The following is a 16406-nucleotide window of genomic DNA, read 5'->3' as shown; positions in this document are numbered from 1 at the left end:
GGTGAAAACCAAAGAGGGATTCCAGCCAAAAATCGCCCTGAAAACCTTTTCCAGGGAGAGCCGTATCATGTACATCGCGTACCTATTGAGTCTGACCCTCCTTCATATCTGCAATATCTGCACTGTTGATCAGTGCAGTAAAACCTCAGCTGAAGAGCAGGGTAGTGATGCTCTCTTAGCTTTGTTCCTAGTGGTAACAGTGGCGTTTGTGGCTTCAGGCCGGCGTGCAGCTGGTGCAAGGCCCCGGTAGAGAGGGGTTTGCACAACGTACAGGGAGTGCAGCCGCAACAGAACAGCATGTTCCGACAGATAAATATCCTGTATTGTTTACAACTTGACACAAAGCTTTTATTTCTTTATGTGAATAAAATGAAGTACATTGAACAGCTTTTTGAAGGCCTGTCTCCAACTGAGTAAGAAATCTGGCTTGGCTATGCTGCTCCAAGATCGAACCACATCCACTCATCTGTTGTGTAAGGTGTGCGCTGGGCAGAGGGTCTGTGCAAAGGGCTGCAGGGTCCGGAGGGATTGTGGCAGTATAGAATGTAGTGCTATATTTTCAGTGTGGTTTTCCTGCAAATAAGTTCACCTCAAGAGCACCAGAGAACTTCCCAAATTCAGAAGTTAAACAAACAACTAAGAAAAAAATTAGAGTAATTAATGTAAAGTTTACAGAGCTTAAATCATGTCTTGCAGATAGAGCCAGATTCCTCTCCAGTTACACATACACACAAGGTAAATAAGCTTTGCAATTATTAGCAATTATCTCTGAAGTGATTATTTTCACAGACAGAAACGGAACTATCCAAATCAGGTTAGAATACATCAGTGCCATAGTTATATTAGTTTCCTCTTTTAATGAAATAAAACTGTTGAATAAACAATTACGTTCCAGTGCTTATAAATATTAATATAAATCTTGGTCAGCTTTCAAAAGAAAGTTTGCTTTCAAAAGACTTAGTTGTCCCATAATATCTTTAACGAGCCATTGTGTTGTCACTCAAAAGTGCATCTAGTATACCTTGAGAGAGGTAATTATACGCGAAACAAGTCACACACCCGTATGATTATCAAGGAGCTTGATAACATTCCATAGCAGTCGTCTGCATCACATGCACCTCCTGTAAGGTATGGGGTAAAACCAATGTGACAGCCTCATCGGAAGCGTCCCCAAAGCCCTCAGGAGCTCTCCTGGAGGAGAAGCGATCCCCTTTGGCGGGCTGCTTGCGCCGTGGAGCCCAGCCAGGCACGGGCACGGCCCCGTCGCTGGAGCCGCCAGCCCCGGGGGGGCCACAAACACTTTTCTGTGCAAGAGGGACCAGAAGGCAAGGAGGGGCAGAGGTGCCCCCAGCCGTAGGGTGAGAGCTGAGTTCTTGCACGGAAATTCACTCCCCAGGACTCCTCTATGCACTGCAGTTGGACAAAAAGGGCTGTTCTGGAGGAGCATCCTCATGGAGAGATCCCTTGGAGTAACACTTTCCGGATAATTATCAAAAATAGCTATTTCAGTAAAATTTAAAGTGTAGGCACGCCCTGGTCTCCCTCAGTCCCATATCGGGTAGGCACTTGGGTTTAGTGCAAGGCCTCTGATATCTGAGTTTTGGCCTCCCAGATGACAGCACCTGCAAGGTGAGGGCCCTGGGCTCAGCGCTCGGGACGTGGCGCACAGCGCGTTCCCTTCCCTGCCATCGGGGTCTGCTTCAGGACCAAGCCACCAGCGGGGACACTCGTACCCCCGGTGCTCCCCCCTGCCCTTGCCTCCCCACGTCCTCCATAAGGCAGAACCGATGAATGCCTATTGCTTTGGAAAGTATTAGCACTTATCTCCCTTTTGCAGGAAACGTTAAGATTATTTTAAATATTTCTGGTGGTGAGAGACCAACTTGATTAAAAGCATTGCATAATCTGTTCCCAGCTTTAAAGCTATACGTACAAAAAACAGTGCAATATGTTCCGCTCTCGAGAAACCGTAAATAAACATTTTCTCCTAGAGCGTACGCAGATAAACTCCTCGTTCATCCCATCCACGTGCTGTTTAGGCTCTGGCCTGCGGAGCGGCACGGATGCCACCTAGACCCGAAGCCTAGCGCCCGTGCAGCTTGTCTTTGTGCCCAGGCTCGGGCATGAAGCGGAGGGACGCGGAGCAGAGCCCGATGACGGCCAGGCCGATGGCCATGCAGGTGCCCATGGGCACCAGGGTCTGCAGGGCGGAGGGCAGCAGCGAGGTGGCCAGCAGCCGCTCATGGCGCTCGCTCATGTCCATCATGATGGCTTCCATCTGGAAGTGCGTGCCCAGGATCCCGCACACGTGGAAAACCTGGTGGCTGTGCCCTGCAAGGAAGCCAGAAGCACTGGAGAAACTCCCCAGGTTTCCCTCAAACACAACCACGGGCTCGGCAGGCCTCCGGCGTGGGAGCCGTCGCCTCCTGGCGTCGCGTTTTTAAATATTTGTTCTGCTTAACGAGCAAGCAGCGCCAGCTCGGCCTGCCGGCACTCACCGATGTAGTCGAAGTGTCCCGGCGCGAGCCTCTCCGGCAGGTGAGTGGCGAAGATGAAGCAGGTGAGGAAGGCGAAGGCGGTGTGCTTGTAGTGCAGTGCGACCGCGGGCTCGGCGCAGCTCCGCGCGGCGCACAGGTAGAACTGAGCAGGAGGGCAGCGGCGGGGGAAAAAAGGGAGAGCACCACGTTCCCAAACATCCCATCGGCTGCCCCCGCCCCACACCTCCCGTGTCCCCCCCCCAGCAAAATGCCCACCCCGCGCCGCTGACCCGGCGACTCGCAGCCTTCAAAGAATGCCGCGCTTTGACCCGTGCAGGAAAAAAATAACCAAATCTCTTTTCCTGCAGGAGTTTGTTTTCCCTTTTTAAAAAATAAATAAAGGCGGACGTATTTTCCCGAGTATTCTCAGAGCGAGGCGGAGCAGCTGATCTTCCCAACCCTGCAGCAAGCGAAGGTGCGGGCGCCGCGAACGCCGCCCGCCGGAGCCTCCTACGTACCCTGTAGAAGAGGGGAATGCTGTCGAAGAGGTAGGGGTACACGAAGGCCAGGGTGCGGGACGCCTTGCTGAGCCGCGGCCGCTCCAGCTCCAGGAACCTGCGGGAGAGCAGAGCAGGCATCTCGCACCACGCAGCGGGGCAGAGCCGGCTGCTGCAGGCGCCGTTTGCCCCTGTTCCCGTTACTGAATCGCACCTGAGCTGCGGCGGGGCGCACGGTGCCCTCGCCCGTTATTAAAAAATCACAAACCGGAGGGAAACGACCGCTCTGCCTGCCTGCCTCCGCCTGTAGGTATGGTTTAGGAGGTACCAGGAAGCAGCTTGGAAAACAATCGTTTTTGCACCATCTTTTCGTGCCTGATTTGGCTTCTTTTACCACTGTTGCCCACCAGCCGCTGAGAACAGGGCTTGTTAAACGGCTGCTGCCCCTGCACTTTCTAACTGAGTTTTTACTCTCGGTTTTTAATCCAAGCTTTCAGGGTGCAGGAATTCCCTCTTTGCTTTGGAAGGCGTCGCGGGTACTGCAGCGTTCCGGCTGCATTTGTGGATGTTCGCTAACTAAGCAGTGTTGCAGCGTGTGTCTGAGGTGCACGAAATGTCTCCGCATGCTTCTTTTTTACATCCTGACAAGACTTTGCAAGCGTCACTTCAGAGAATGCACGGAGAAAGTTACTGAAACCAGAAAGTAAATTAATTTAACAAGTTACTTTTTTTATGAAATCCCGGTTATAATGGAGCAAGAAGCCTGTGGGTTATATTCATAGTGCATATGAGGAGGAAAGCATGTGTCTGGGTGGGGAATAATATCCTGCATTGTGTTCCACAGGAAATTAATGCTGTTGAAATGTTGGAATAGCTGAAATCATGAAATAATTGAAGACTTAGATCCCCCACAAAAAAAGAATTATTAAAACTGGAGGAAGAGCAGCAGGGCCGCAAGCCAGGTGCCGAGTCCCCAGCCTGCTCTCGCCACCCGAGGAGCACAACTCGGATGCAATCTGGAGGCAAAAAGCCCACGGAGAGGCGCAGGGCAGGCACCGGGATGCTCCTGACCACCACCCGTGGGCAGCTCGAGCCCAGCCCGTGCCCGCCTGCCAGAGCCACCGGATCTATTGGTATGACCCCAAAAATGTGTTGAAAGCGCATCAAAGACAATAAATGCTCAACAGCTGCCAACTGCGCACGGGCTTTCATCTCAGTCCTCTCCCTCTTGGCCTTCTGCCACGGCTGGTGGCTCGCTCAGCCCTGGGAGGGAGGCGTCCGGCCGATGTCAAGACGCCTCCTGCTCTGTTTTCACCCCTTTCTGCACTACGCCCCACCGCGTTTTCCTGCTGTGGTTTCCCCGCCTGGCACTGCTCTCTGCTCGCCCGCTTCCATGCCCTCTCCTTCGGCCAGGTCCGGGCCCGAGGGGGCCGCGGGTGCCGGCGGAGCCCCCAGGCGCAGGGCCAGGCGGCGGGGGGACACTGCCCCATTCAGCCAGCACGGCGCGGCTCAGGCGGGCTCTGTTCTCCCCATGAAAAGCCCATGCAGGTTTTTCTGCTTTCCTGCACAAGTCGGCGGGGAAATGCCAAGCCCACAGGCATGAAAGGAACCTTTTGTGGGGCTGCTCATCCCGCAGGGCGGGGAACGCGGGCGGGCGCGCGGCGAGGGGAGGTAGCGTCGTGCAAAGGGCAGGCACCCTTATTTCACTCTGTCTGCGTGGGTTTCCCTGCTTGGTGACTCCGTGTTCTTAGGGCAGAGGTTAGGGGCTCGATTTCGGGTCTGTTCCCTGCTGACACCCCGCCTCGGGGTGGCCCCAGCGCTGCCACTGTTGCCTTTTGCTGATTTTTTTTTTTGTGCTGACATTTGACGGATTTTTCTACTTCTCTAACAAAAATTCCCGAGTCCCTAGGATCTGCAGTTCTGTCGTGTATCAATAGTTGTGTGGTTTCGACAGAACTGTACTTAAAGTTTCGTAGCTGAAGGATGCTGACAATTACATTTGAGGACGAAGAATTAAAATAAATCCTGGTTAATCTGGAGCTGATCTCAGGTTGCTGATATTTCCTGGTGGTAAGTACAAGGGTTAGCACATGGTCAGCGGGCTTCCTTTGCTAAGCCCCTCTAATGAGACCATTAAGAGACGCACAAAAATAAGAGGGGAGGAAAGAGAGGGAAAGGAAGGAGAAAGAAATGAGGACAAAATACCCAGCCTCAGCTGGCACGACCCGCAAAGGGACCCAGGAGCGACCCTTGGTTTTGCAGTACTGCTCGGTACTGCTGCCACAGCTCCAAACCCTCTGTCCCGCGGGGCTACCCAGGTAACCCGCAGCCCAAAGGGCGAGCAAATCCTTCTGTTCCCGGCACAACAGCGGCCAAAATCGCAGGACCCGCAGGGAACACCAGGAGGTACGAGTGCTTTGCACACCCAAGCCTTCGAGGAGGTACCGACCACGAATGATCTGGAACCAAACTGCAGCCGGAGACCCAGCACAGCAAGCACAGCTGGAAACCATCTGAGTACTTTAAATAGTTTTTAAGAGTTATTCAAAACAAATTGTCCAAGCCGGCTCAGGAGCAAAACACCACACACGTAACGCTGCCCCTGCTTCAAAAATAACGCAGCTGGCTGCGGGAGGTCGAGGTTCCTCCGCTGCAGGCCGGTGGCACGCAGACACATCCGTGCACACGCGGAGCTCATCCTCAAAATGCAGCACGTGCCCGTGGCTCGGAGCCGCCCCGCTCGCAGGTGGCGGCAGAGAAGCCGCAGCCCAAGCACGGCTGGAGCTGTGCCTCCTCCTGCCACACCACGAAAACACCTTTGGCACTTCCCCGAATTAAAGCTGCTCCGGTTGTTTTCATTTCTGTTTGCCAGCCTGCCCCAGTGCCAGCAACACGGAGCAAAAATCCTCTTCTTCCCATTTCCCGAGCGCAAGGCTCAGGTTGTTACAATAGAGCCAGCAGTTCGAAAGCTTCATTAATAGCACTAATTGATGATTATGCTGTAGCGATCGCGGCAGATAAAGCAGAAGGCACCGTACCTGGAATAGCAGGACAGGCTGGTGCTCACCACGGTGTTGAAGACGGCGATGGGGACGTAGCAGTGGTGGAAGGTGCTGCTGACCCACTCGGCTGGGAAAACGTACGCTGAGTACGCCAGCGCAGAACCTGGAAAGGGAAAACGTACCGGGAGGGTGCTGCTGCTGCTGCTCCCCCCCGGATCCCACAGGTTACCGGCTTCCCTGCCATCACTTGTCTTTGACGAGTTTCTTTTTTCCCTTATTCTATTTACCTGGAGCACCGCAGAGGGCCACGCCACCAGGGCTCTGCCCCGAGGACAGCCAGGGATTAAACCCAGCCCCAAATCGTTATTTATGGCGGTGTCACGGGTGCTTCACGTCCCCCCCCTGCTCTGTGATCACTGCAGCACTTTGTGTCACGCGGATCCATGTCCGAAATGTCTCACTGAGCGCGGCTGGAGCCGCCACGTCCCACCGAGCGCCCTCCCTCGCCAGCACAGCAAAACCCCGGGCACGGGGGGGCGAGTGGCGCTGCACCATCCCCATCCCATCGCCAGCCCCGGCTTCACCTGGCGCCAAACCCCAAACCCCATTTCTTCGGCTCTCGGGCCGGACGTGCTCTCCAAAACCACCCGCACCCCACCGAAATCCTCACGGGCTCGCCGCCCCAAGGGTGACGCCACCCGCCCTTACCCAAGCTGTACATGCTGAGCGCCGCGTAATCGAAGAAGTAGCAGATGTGCCTGGCGCGGGTGGACATGGGGCTGAAGGTGTGGGCGCAGCTGGAGGCCAGGGGGTAGATGCAGCAGGTCAGCAGGTAGGCGAGGAGGGGCCAGGCGTGGGGGTCCCCCGGGCCCCCCGGCCCCCGCAGCCGCCCCACCAGGGTCCACACGAAGTACCTGCGGGCGGAGGCGGTGAGCGTCGCGCCCGGCGCGTCCCTGCCCGACCTCCCCCGGCGGCACGTACCAGGCGGGCACGAAATGCGTCCAGATGTTGAGCGTTTCGTTGGTCATTTGGAAGACGCTGAGGAGGCAGTCGGCCGCCGAGCTCCGCGGGGGGCGGTACCCGCAGAGGATGCCCTGCTCCTGGTAGCCCTGCAAGGCAAGGAGCGGTGGCGAATCCTCCCCAAAGAGCCGGACGGGCAGTCAAGGTGCCAGGGTTCAGGATCCGGGACCGACGGCCACCCTGGCACGCTGCTGCCGCTTGTCACCTCCCCAAATCCCACCCAGCCTCGGGCTTAGGGGCGAGGAGCTCCGCTCTGACCTTAGGCACTTGGTGGATGCTGAGCAGCCGGGGTAACTTGAGGCTCAGCATCACGCAGTCGGGACGGCGGCTCCGAGGGACGGCGTCGGCTCGGCGTCCTCGGGGACGAGCCCTGGCGGTGCCTCACACCCTGCCTGGACGCATCGCTGCCCGGCCGGGCACCACGTGGCACTGGGGAGGTAAAAGGATGGGGATGTGGCTGCCCCGTGACGGCCAAGGTGATGTCCCTGTGCTCCGGACGGGTGGCGTGGGGGGCACAAGTGTTCACAGGGACGCGGTCCCAAACCCAACGGTGCCAAACACTTCTTTGGGGGGGAGGGTTCCATGGTGTGGATACTGGGGCTGGGAGATGGCACCCACCCCTGCAGGGGTGGCCTGGCAGCCAGCCTGGGGCTTTGTATGGGGACCCCCCCATTGCCACCCGCACCTGGGAGGAGCAGGGGGGAACAGGGCAGGGACAGATCACCCCGGGGATGTGGGGGGATGTGGGGGGGGCGCCCGGACTGGTGGCCCCCACCTGCTCCCCACCAAACACCCCGGGGGCACGGAGCAGCCACGGCGTCTCCAGCACTTACCCACTGATGGCCCCGGCAGCGCCGCCGCTCCCCTCTCCGCCTCCAATCCTGGGCTGTGAAACCAAGGTGAAAAAAGGTCCGTTTTGGGCAAAGAGCAGCACCGAGGCCGCAAGCAACAGCCCTGCTGTTTGCCCCGCTTGTGCCCGTGCCTCCACTCCCTCCACGTAGCTCCAGCTTCACCGAACGGAGCTGGTGGCAGCTTCGGCACAGAGCCACTGCGGGGTCCTGCCCCAAGCCCCTTGCTGCCCTTCCCCACCCCTGGCACTGCCCTTCCCCACCCCTGGCACTGCCCATCAGCTTCACCTGCCCGTGCCCTGCCTCTGTGCATCCCACGGGCATGGGGAACACCGTGGCATGTGGGGGGCGGGAGGTGCCCGGGGAGGGCAGCGGCTGGGAGGTGGTTAACAGAAGGGAAAAAATTAACGAGGCAAGAGAGCAATAAACCTGACACAGAATAAAGTTGGAAATGCCTTTGGTTAAAGATTAGACTTCAATCTTTAAGACCTTCTCCTTGGCTGCTGCAGTACCGGCAGTGCCCCAAAGCAGCCCACCCGTCCCCCAGTGTCCCCAGTGGCTCCTCGCCCCGCGCAGCCCCCAGGGACCCCCCCCGGGCCGCCAGGGGCTCGGAGAAGCAGGGCCCTCGCTGCTTATTTGCATTCCCCACCAGCAAAGGCCACTCTGGCACAGAGCTCTGCCTGTTCCTGTCCCCGTGGCACGTCTGATATAAACACAAATGAGGGCGACAATGGGACGGAACAAAAATACTTTCTCTTATCTGGGCGAAGGCGCGGGAGCCGTGCGAGCTATGCGGCGAGGTCGGCGCCCGGGCACGCCGCGGCTCTGCGGGGTCGCAGGGTGCAAACCGGGGGACAGGGACAGGGGCAGGGACAGGGAGAGGGGTGCCCAAAGCGTCTGCACCCCGGATGGAAGGAGAAGCCCAGCGCAGCCGCGGCGGCACACCAGAGATGAGGAGATGAGCGCAAGGTGCCCGAGAGCCTTCCTCTCAGCGCACGGGGCAGCACCCGCCGCGTTCACAAGTTCTCCAAGCTGGGAGCAGCACGGGGTGCTGCAGACCGGCCTGCGGGGTGACAGTGACCTCGGCAAACCGAGGAAGCGATGGAGAAACACGTGTCCCCAGGACGGGGACTTGGCCCCTGGCAGCCGGGCTGCTCCCCGCTGTCCCCGCGGGGGCCCTCGCCCTCCGCCCGCAGCTCCCGTGCCAGCCCCAAGCACGAGCCTGTGTTTTTAAGAGCAAAATGAGTCACCCGAAATCCAGGCTGCGTGAGCAGCCCGGGCACACCCTGCAGTCCCATTTCTTCCCGCTGCCTCGGCTGGCCTTTTTCGACGTGGGCAGCGTCGCCCCTGCAGCCGTGGGCAGGGGAAAGGCAGCGGCTGGCAGGACGGCCGCGCGTCGAGCCGCGACCTCTGCGAGCGGCGGCTTTCCGAGCAGCCTGTTACGAACCCTGGAGGCTCACCCAGCTGGCTGCAAACACACCCTCCTCCTCCTCCTCCTCCTCCTCCTTCTGCTCCTTCTCCTCCTCCTGCTTGTCTTCCTCCTGCTCCTCCTCCTCGTACCCACGGCCACGCACGAGCCCTGTACCCGTCCCTGTCACCGCATCCGCCCTGCACGCGCGTGAGCCCGGAGCCCAGCAGGATGCGGCCGCGTATTTCAGTGGAGGGAAAAATATTTTAGCTGTTAATTATTAACTTTTACGGCTTCCTTATGGCCGCACGGGAGAGGGACCGGTTGAGCTGCAAAACAAGCGCCCGGGCCCCTTGGGGTGCTGCTCCCCGGGGCGAGCATCGCGGGACGCGCCGCTGCTGGCAGGCCGTCAGCTGCTCCGGCGCGGAGACAAGCGAGCAAGTTCAAGTACACGCACAAGCTCAAGGCTCTCCCAGACAGCTGAGACTCAGGCACGTGCGTGAGCTCCTTGCAGCCCTGGCGCTCCCACCCCTCCTCGTCCAGCTGGTAAAAGGCTTCGGGATGCAACTCGTACGAACCGCAGCCACGAGCGGCAGCGGCAAGGCGCCTCCCCGGCAGCACCGCCGCTCGCCGCTCCTTCCCACCTCCGGCTGCCTACGGCACGCGTGAGAAGCTCCCGGCCGCCCCGCGCACCCCACATCACACAAACCCCGTCTCCCCCCGGCTGGAAACCCCCCCCCCAAAGAGCCTGAGCACAGGAGCACGGCCGGCAGCGAGGAGTTGCCAAAAGCTGCTGGAGGCAAGGAAAGAGGAGCGAGCGTGCCCGTACTTACGGCGCTGCTGCTGGCAGCGGGCTGGGCGCTGTGCGAGCGCCGGAGCTGTTACTCATCTGTGTACAAACACAGCCCGCATGGCTGGGCCGGGGCCGGGCAGGCTCGCGGCGAGGGAGGCGAGGCAGGAAGGGACGGGGAGCTCTGCCAAGAGCCGGGCTCGCAGCAGGCACCGGCAGGATGGGGACGGGGACGGGGACGGGGACGGGGACGGGAGGGTCCCACCCGGGGACGGTCCCCGCTGGGCGCAGGGAAGGACGTGCGGAGGTCAGCCCGGCCGGCTGCACGCCGCGATTAGGAGCGGATTAATTCTGGCTCGTGTCTTGGTGGAACAGGAAAAAAAAAAAAAAAAAGAAAAAAAAAGAAAGAAACAACAAAACAAAACCGGAAATTGCTGCGGCCAAACTCCGTCGGATCGCGCTCTGGATCGGCTTCAGTGAGGCCGTGAGGAAGCAGAATAAGGGCAGGAAAAAATATTAACTCACAGGCTTCTCCGTGCATCTTCGGCTCCCAGGGCCCTTTAGCACCGGAAAACACCAGAAAGTTGCTTAACTGTCTCCAGGGAGACCGTAAAAGTTAAAACCGTCACGGGGACGGGGAGGGAGGTGCTACCAGGGAGAGGATCCTCGGCCCACGCCGCGCAGCGTCGCTGCCCTGACGGCTCCGTCCCCGCGCTGCACGGGGCCGCTCCCGCAGCCGCATGCGAAACCCGGCGCGTTTCCCCTTCCCCTCCATAAAGCCTCTTTTTTTTTTTTCTTTTTTTTCTGTGTCCCGGGCAGCCGCGAGCGATGTTTCACAGGGAGCGGAGGGTGGGTTAAGGGCTGTGAATCGCTGCCGAGCGATGCGTGGCCGTTCCTGGAAGCAGCCAGCAGAACCGCGTCCAGGAGGAACGCATCGGCCTGAGAGCCCCGGGGAGAAGGGCTAATGGTGGTTTAAATCGGGTCGTTTTACACCAGCCCTTCCCAAGCCTGGGCAAGGAATTCCTCCCATGGAGGTGAGTCTGTGCCAGCAGAAACCGGCGCTGGGGAGCTGGACCTAGGCAGCTCTGGGTTTAGGAACACCCCTTCGCCCAGATGAACGGAGTAACGCCGTCCCCAGGCAGCGCAGGGAAGGTTTCAGCTCAGCGCAGCGCCGAGGGGAGGCTGGAGCGGGGATGGCGAAGCCCGTGAGACGTTTTTCCAGCCTTTCTGGCGAAGCAGCACAACGTTTGGATTTGCTTTGGGAGCACGGGGAGGATGCGGCCGTGGCCGGGCTGGGCGCAGCCACGTCTGCCTCCAGCTGCGGAGCCCCCGGGGGACACCGGGGACACAGTCCCCAAGGGGCCCAGCGCAGCGGCGCGCAGCCGCCCCCCGTCCGCCTCCCGCTTTTGGCATTTAGCGTGCGTTTTAAACCATTTCCTGTGCTTCTGCCTCTTTTCTCCTCCAGACCATTTCCTGGATGTTTCTCCGAGGCGTCCCCAGCCCGCTGGGACCCTGCGCCCACGCCGCCTTCAGGGGCAGCCCATGGGGCACGCAGGATTTGGGACATCTCGGGGGGGGAGATGCCCCCGCCTCGCGGTGCCCCCGTACTCCCCGGGGTGCCCAAAACCCAGCTTCTCCTGGGTGGCACCGTGCTGCCCCACAAGGACCGAGGTGAAGATTTCTTCTACTCACCCCCTGCCTGCCCGGGGCTAAGCCGGAGCCGGTCAAATGAGCCGGAAAGGATGAAGTCCGCTGCTGCGCCGTGATAAACCCAGGAAAAAAAAACTTGAAAACGACTCCTGTTTTTTTTTTTTTATACGATCGCCGACACGAACCTATCCAGCCGCTCAGCCCAGCGCTCTGCTTATTAGCGCTGGCAGCGGGGAGCTGCTCGCTGCCAGCCCTTCCACCTCGCAGCTCTGCCTTAACGGCACTGCCAGGGGAGGTTTCGGTCGGGAACTTTGACCCCGCGCCGGGCAGCGCGCACCCGCACGGCGATGGCACCGGCCCCGCAGGCTCCCTGCTTCCCAGCCCCGCTCACGACGTCGGCCCCAGCCCCGTGCCCGCCCCGCAGCCCAGCCTCGTGGTCCCAAATCCGGTGGGTTTCGCCCCGCCGTGCTCGGCAGGGCTGCGGCAACGCAGCGAAGCCTTCCGGCAACTGGTGCGGCCAGTTGGAAACCAGTGGAAACTTCCCAGCTGTAAATGGTGTTTTACGGGTTTCGGGCAGAACCCGGCTGTAATTTTTTTGCGGCTAGATAGGAACGGAGCTGGAACACAACTGTGCTAGCAGGGCGGCCTGGGGGATCTGCAAAAACAGCCGCAAGCACAAATCAGCTCCTGCTTTCCCGTGTTCCTGGGGTCAGACCAGCAGGACAAGGCGTTTGCGGGGGGAAAGTTACAGGATACACATCATGCAGTCAGGCCACAAAGCAGGGAGTGGGGATGGGATGGGGATGGGGATGGGGATGGGGATGGGATGGGGATGGGGATGGGGATGGGGATGGGGATGGGGATGGGGATGGGGATGGGGATGGGGATGGGGATGGGGATGGGGATGGGGATGGGGATGGGGATGGGGATGGGATGGGGATGGGGATGGGGCACTGCCAGAGCGCCCAGTGCCTTCTGCCAAGATCTGTGTACCCCAAAATCTCATGGGGGGAACACGCAAGTGGCACGTCTGTCCCTGTGTTGGTGCAAATGCCCGAGCAGCCCCGCTCGGGGGAGCTGGAGCCACTGAGCTCAGCCCCGAGGCGTTGCTCCAGAGCTGGCCGGGATTCACCGCAGCGGCATCCAGCTCCACGCCGGCCAGAAGCGAAGTTCAAAGCCGCTGTCAGAGCCCAGCTCCCCGGGAGCTGCGCTTTTACTGATGTCAGAGAGGATGAAAAATGAAAAATTGAGTGTTGGCCAGGCCCTGCTGCCCGGGTCAGTGGGTGCTGGAGCCCCACGAGAGCCCCACGCGGTTGGGCACAGGGAGCGATGCTGATCTCGGGGTGCGCTGCAGGCGAGGGGCACCCCTGGGAAAGCACCAGGCGGGTTTTGGGGACCCAGCTGGGGCCAGCAGGCGGCTGCTGAGAGCTGGGGTCTGAGCGGTGCCGGCGGTGACATCCAGGGGCTTGGGGACAGGGACAGCGCCGGCTCTGCTGCCACTTCCCCTCCAGCCCTGGGGCGCCGTGCGTCCTGGGGGGCACCGGGCACGCACATCCCTGCAGATCACCCCCCAGACACACACAGACAGCACCCTGTGCAGATGTGCACCCCAAAGCACCCCCGTGCAGCCCCTGCACGGCCTGGGGGCAGCGCGGGGCAGCGGTCCCAGCAGGCACACGGACGTGTCCGAGCTCACCAGGGCCGCGCTCCGGTTTCGGTCACTTCCCAGCTGTGACCTAGAGGCAGGCAGCAGCAGCGCAGAGGTGACTTTTAGCCGCCCGTGGTACCGCGGGACACGGCGCGTGTTTGCTGAGCTGCGGTCAGACATCCGCTGCCCAAACGTGACTCAGCCGGGAGCTGCGGGGACGCGGCCGGGGTCACATTCGGACCCGTGTCAGAGCTCCCAGCAGCTCGGGACGTGGCCACGTCACGGTGCCGAGCTGCCAAACGCCCCCACGCAGCCCCGGCCGGGGACACCGCGGCTGAGCCCAGCTCCCTGCTGATCACAGCGGTCAGGGTGAGCAGGATCCGGCCCGCACAGGGACCCCGTCCCACCGCCCCCTCCATCCGGGTCTGACGCAGATGCTGGTGATGTCAACGTGCTCTGAGCACATATATATATATTTTTTCTATTATTTACTTAAAATTAATTGGAGGGTCTGGGCATGGGCTTTCCCAAAATTTCAGTTGATGGGGCGCAGACCAAGTGTGGGAAGTTTTCTCCCCAGCGCTCACAGCTCCCCAAAACCTCCGAGCAAGAGAAAATGGTCTCAGGGGAGAGCCGAGCACCCCTCGCCTGCTCCCAATCACTGCGGCACCACAGCGGAGCCGCTCACGGAGGTGCAAAGGGAGAGCTGGTTAATATTTAATTTAGCCCCGAGCCCGCGTGTTTAATTACGCACATTTAATTCTTCTCCACCTTACTCGTGGCCTGCCTCAAGCTCCGCGTCCGCAGCGCTGGGGCCGCAGCCCCGCGGGGCCGGATCCTGCCAAGCAGGGGGGGGCCGCGGCCCCTTGTTGCCAAGATCCATCGCAGGCAGGAGGCTCGAAGCAGCAGCCGAGCAGGATCCTGCCTCACCCCACTCCGTGTCGGGTGGGAAAAGCCAGGGACAAGGAAAAGGCGAGGGCAGCAGGAGCAAAAGCGGAGGATTTGGTGGGAAAACGCTTCGAGAAACCGTCCCAAACCTGTCCGGGGCCACCAGCAGGAGGAGCGAGGGTGGAAGGGGCTCGTGGGGGGTCCCTGTGCCCCGGAGCCCGGCCCGTGCCTGCCTGCTACTGAAATAAGAAATAGAGGACATCGGTGGGAGCTGGTGGCCCCGTGGGGCTGCAGGGGCCCGTATGGAAAGCCTCAATCCCCCCCCCGGCACATCCCTCGACCCGGCACGCAGCTGGACCCGGCTGCTGGCACCACGCAGCGCCCGCGATGGATTTCTGGCTCCGGCCCGTCTTAATTAATATTTTTAATTACAAAATGGATGCGCTGACAGGTTCTGCTCGCAGGGCATGGCAGAGGGAGGACGGTGCCAGCGCGGGCGCTGCCGCCGCGCTGTGGGAGGAGGAGGAGGAGGAGGGGGGCTGGCGCCCGGCCGGGAACAAGCGCTGCCCGCGGGGAGCGGGTGCTGAGGGGGAGCCAAACCCTTGCGGAAACCCAGAGCAAAAACCCTGCGGAGCCAAAGGATGGAAGCCTGCGGTGGAAAAGGCCTCCTTACACCCTCCTCATCCTCGCTTTCCTGCAGCGGCTGCGTGCCCGTGGCACCGAAAAAGGGCCCAGCTGGTTCTGCCGAGCCGCGTGCTAGGGCACCACATCGATGTTTAACGCGCCCTAAGCAGCTCATCCCTCGATTAAGCACACGGCAGCCAGCCCTGCGGTCCCCGGACAGAGGGAAACGGCAGTTTACCACCAGCTGCTTCTGCTGACATTTGATTGTTCAAACAAGGCCCGGGGAAAACAAAAAGACACAGCATGGCAGAGCGCAGCGTCCGTCAGAGCCCGCCAAGCCCTGCCAGCACTTGGGACACAGAAGGGATTTCAGTCAGAAGGGCTCTTTATGATCAAATTAACGGGGTAGTATTCCCCACCCAGGCAATGCCATTTGGATTCGGTGTTTTTTTTTGTTTTGTTTTGTTTTGTTTTTTCCCCGGTAATGGGCTTTGCAGCAGCAAGTCTATTTCGATGCTTCCTGCACACAAGGGGCCAGGCGTGCCTGCTCGGTGCCGGAGCTCCCTGAGCCCCAGCGCTGCGGAGGCGATGCCGGCCGGGCGGGGAGCGGAGCAGCCCTGCGGGACAGCACAGAAGGGGCTCACGGAGCAGTCCCAGCTTGGGTAGCCGCAGCCCCCGAGCTCGCCCCGGGGCTGCCTTACCCCTGTGGCACAGCTACGTCCCCTCCAGCAAAATGCAGACTCCTCGCCGCCCTGTCCCGGAGAAGTGCCATCCCCTCCAGGTTCTTTGGAGATCTCGGTCCCAAAAGATGCCCAGCCTTCCTCTGGAGGACTGCTGGGGACACAACAGCGCCAGGAATCAGCTCCGAATCTCCAGGTTGCTTAAAAAAGCCCAACCCCAGGGCTGGGGCCTCGCAGGGTGAAGCCCTGGCTGGGGCAGCCCGGGGAAGCTCCGTGCATCAGGGCTGCCTCGCATTACCCCGCCAGGGTGGCAGCACGCCACTAAACCGCGATGGATCCATTTAGAGGGGAGCGCCTCGAGGCCACGGCATCGCTTCAGCTCCGGAAGGCGATCAAGACGTCCGCAAACATCTTCAGAGCAGGGTTTGTGCTGACAGAGGGCCAGGAGGCTGGCGGGGGGGAGATGTGCTCCGTGCATTTCAAAGCCGGCCTCGCTGCCTGGCTTTGGGGAGGGAGGCACGGGGTGGCGCAGGGGGGTGGCTGCACACGAGGCACTTTCCTACTGCAAAACACCACTAAAAAAAGCCTTGCTTTGGGGACACACAGCTCGCCTTCACCACCACCAAGAACACGACGTGCTGGCAGCACCGCGAGGGTGAGAGCTCACATGCTTGGGGCCGCGCACCCGGTACCGTAACACGGGTTCCTGCACGGGTGCCTGCAGGGCACGCGGGACGGATCCTGCGCTGGAGGCCAGGGCACGGCAGGGTTCCACCACTTCTGGACAAGATAAGTGCCTGCATGTGCTCCTCCTCCCTCCGTGGTGTGAAACACACAAGGGAAGGAGCAGAGGGCTGCCCCTGTGCTCTGTAGC

At 60.4% G+C, this 16406-nt stretch overlaps 1 protein-coding gene and 1 long non-coding RNA gene across 4 annotated transcripts; one reads left to right on the top strand and one right to left on the bottom strand.

Annotated features, from left to right (window-relative positions):
* Positions 1 to 323: 323 nt before the first annotated feature.
* On the bottom strand, positions 324 to 10768 carry PAQR5 (progestin and adipoQ receptor family member 5). Of its 3 annotated transcripts, XM_080551813.1 has the most exons (11): positions 10695 to 10768; positions 10568 to 10600; positions 10086 to 10404; positions 7830 to 7882; positions 7255 to 7425; positions 6958 to 7085; positions 6685 to 6890; positions 6013 to 6139; positions 2996 to 3092; positions 2499 to 2640; positions 324 to 2331 (listed from the first exon to the last, which is right to left on the bottom strand). In XM_080551813.1, the coding sequence occupies exons 5-11, from the start codon at positions 7303 to 7305 to the stop codon at positions 2084 to 2086; spliced, it is 999 nt and encodes a 332-aa protein (XP_080407939.1). In that variant the 5' UTR covers positions 7306 to 7425; positions 7830 to 7882; positions 10086 to 10404; positions 10568 to 10600; positions 10695 to 10768; the 3' UTR covers positions 324 to 2083. The 3 variants fall into 3 exon arrangements, with proteins under 3 accessions (XP_080407939.1, XP_080407941.1, XP_080407940.1); XM_080551815.1 differs by having other exon boundaries at positions 10082 to 10404; positions 10568 to 10708; XM_080551814.1 differs by lacking the exons at positions 10086 to 10404; positions 10695 to 10768 and having other exon boundaries at positions 10568 to 10692.
* Positions 10769 to 10940: 172 nt separating this feature from the next.
* Positions 10941 to 11835, top strand: LOC308176273. The gene is made up of 2 exons (XR_013938200.1): positions 10941 to 11076; positions 11508 to 11835. It is a non-coding gene; the product is annotated as an uncharacterized lncRNA (long non-coding RNA).
* Positions 11836 to 16406: the final 4571 nt, after the last annotated feature.

The sequence above is a fragment of the Anser brachyrhynchus genome, assembly GCF_964034855.1.
Source record: "Anser brachyrhynchus genome assembly, chromosome: 11".
Taxonomy (NCBI): Eukaryota; Metazoa; Chordata; class Aves; order Anseriformes; family Anatidae; genus Anser; species Anser brachyrhynchus.
Note: the sequence above shows the minus strand (reverse complement) of the source record. Positions and strands in the feature narration are given on the sequence as shown.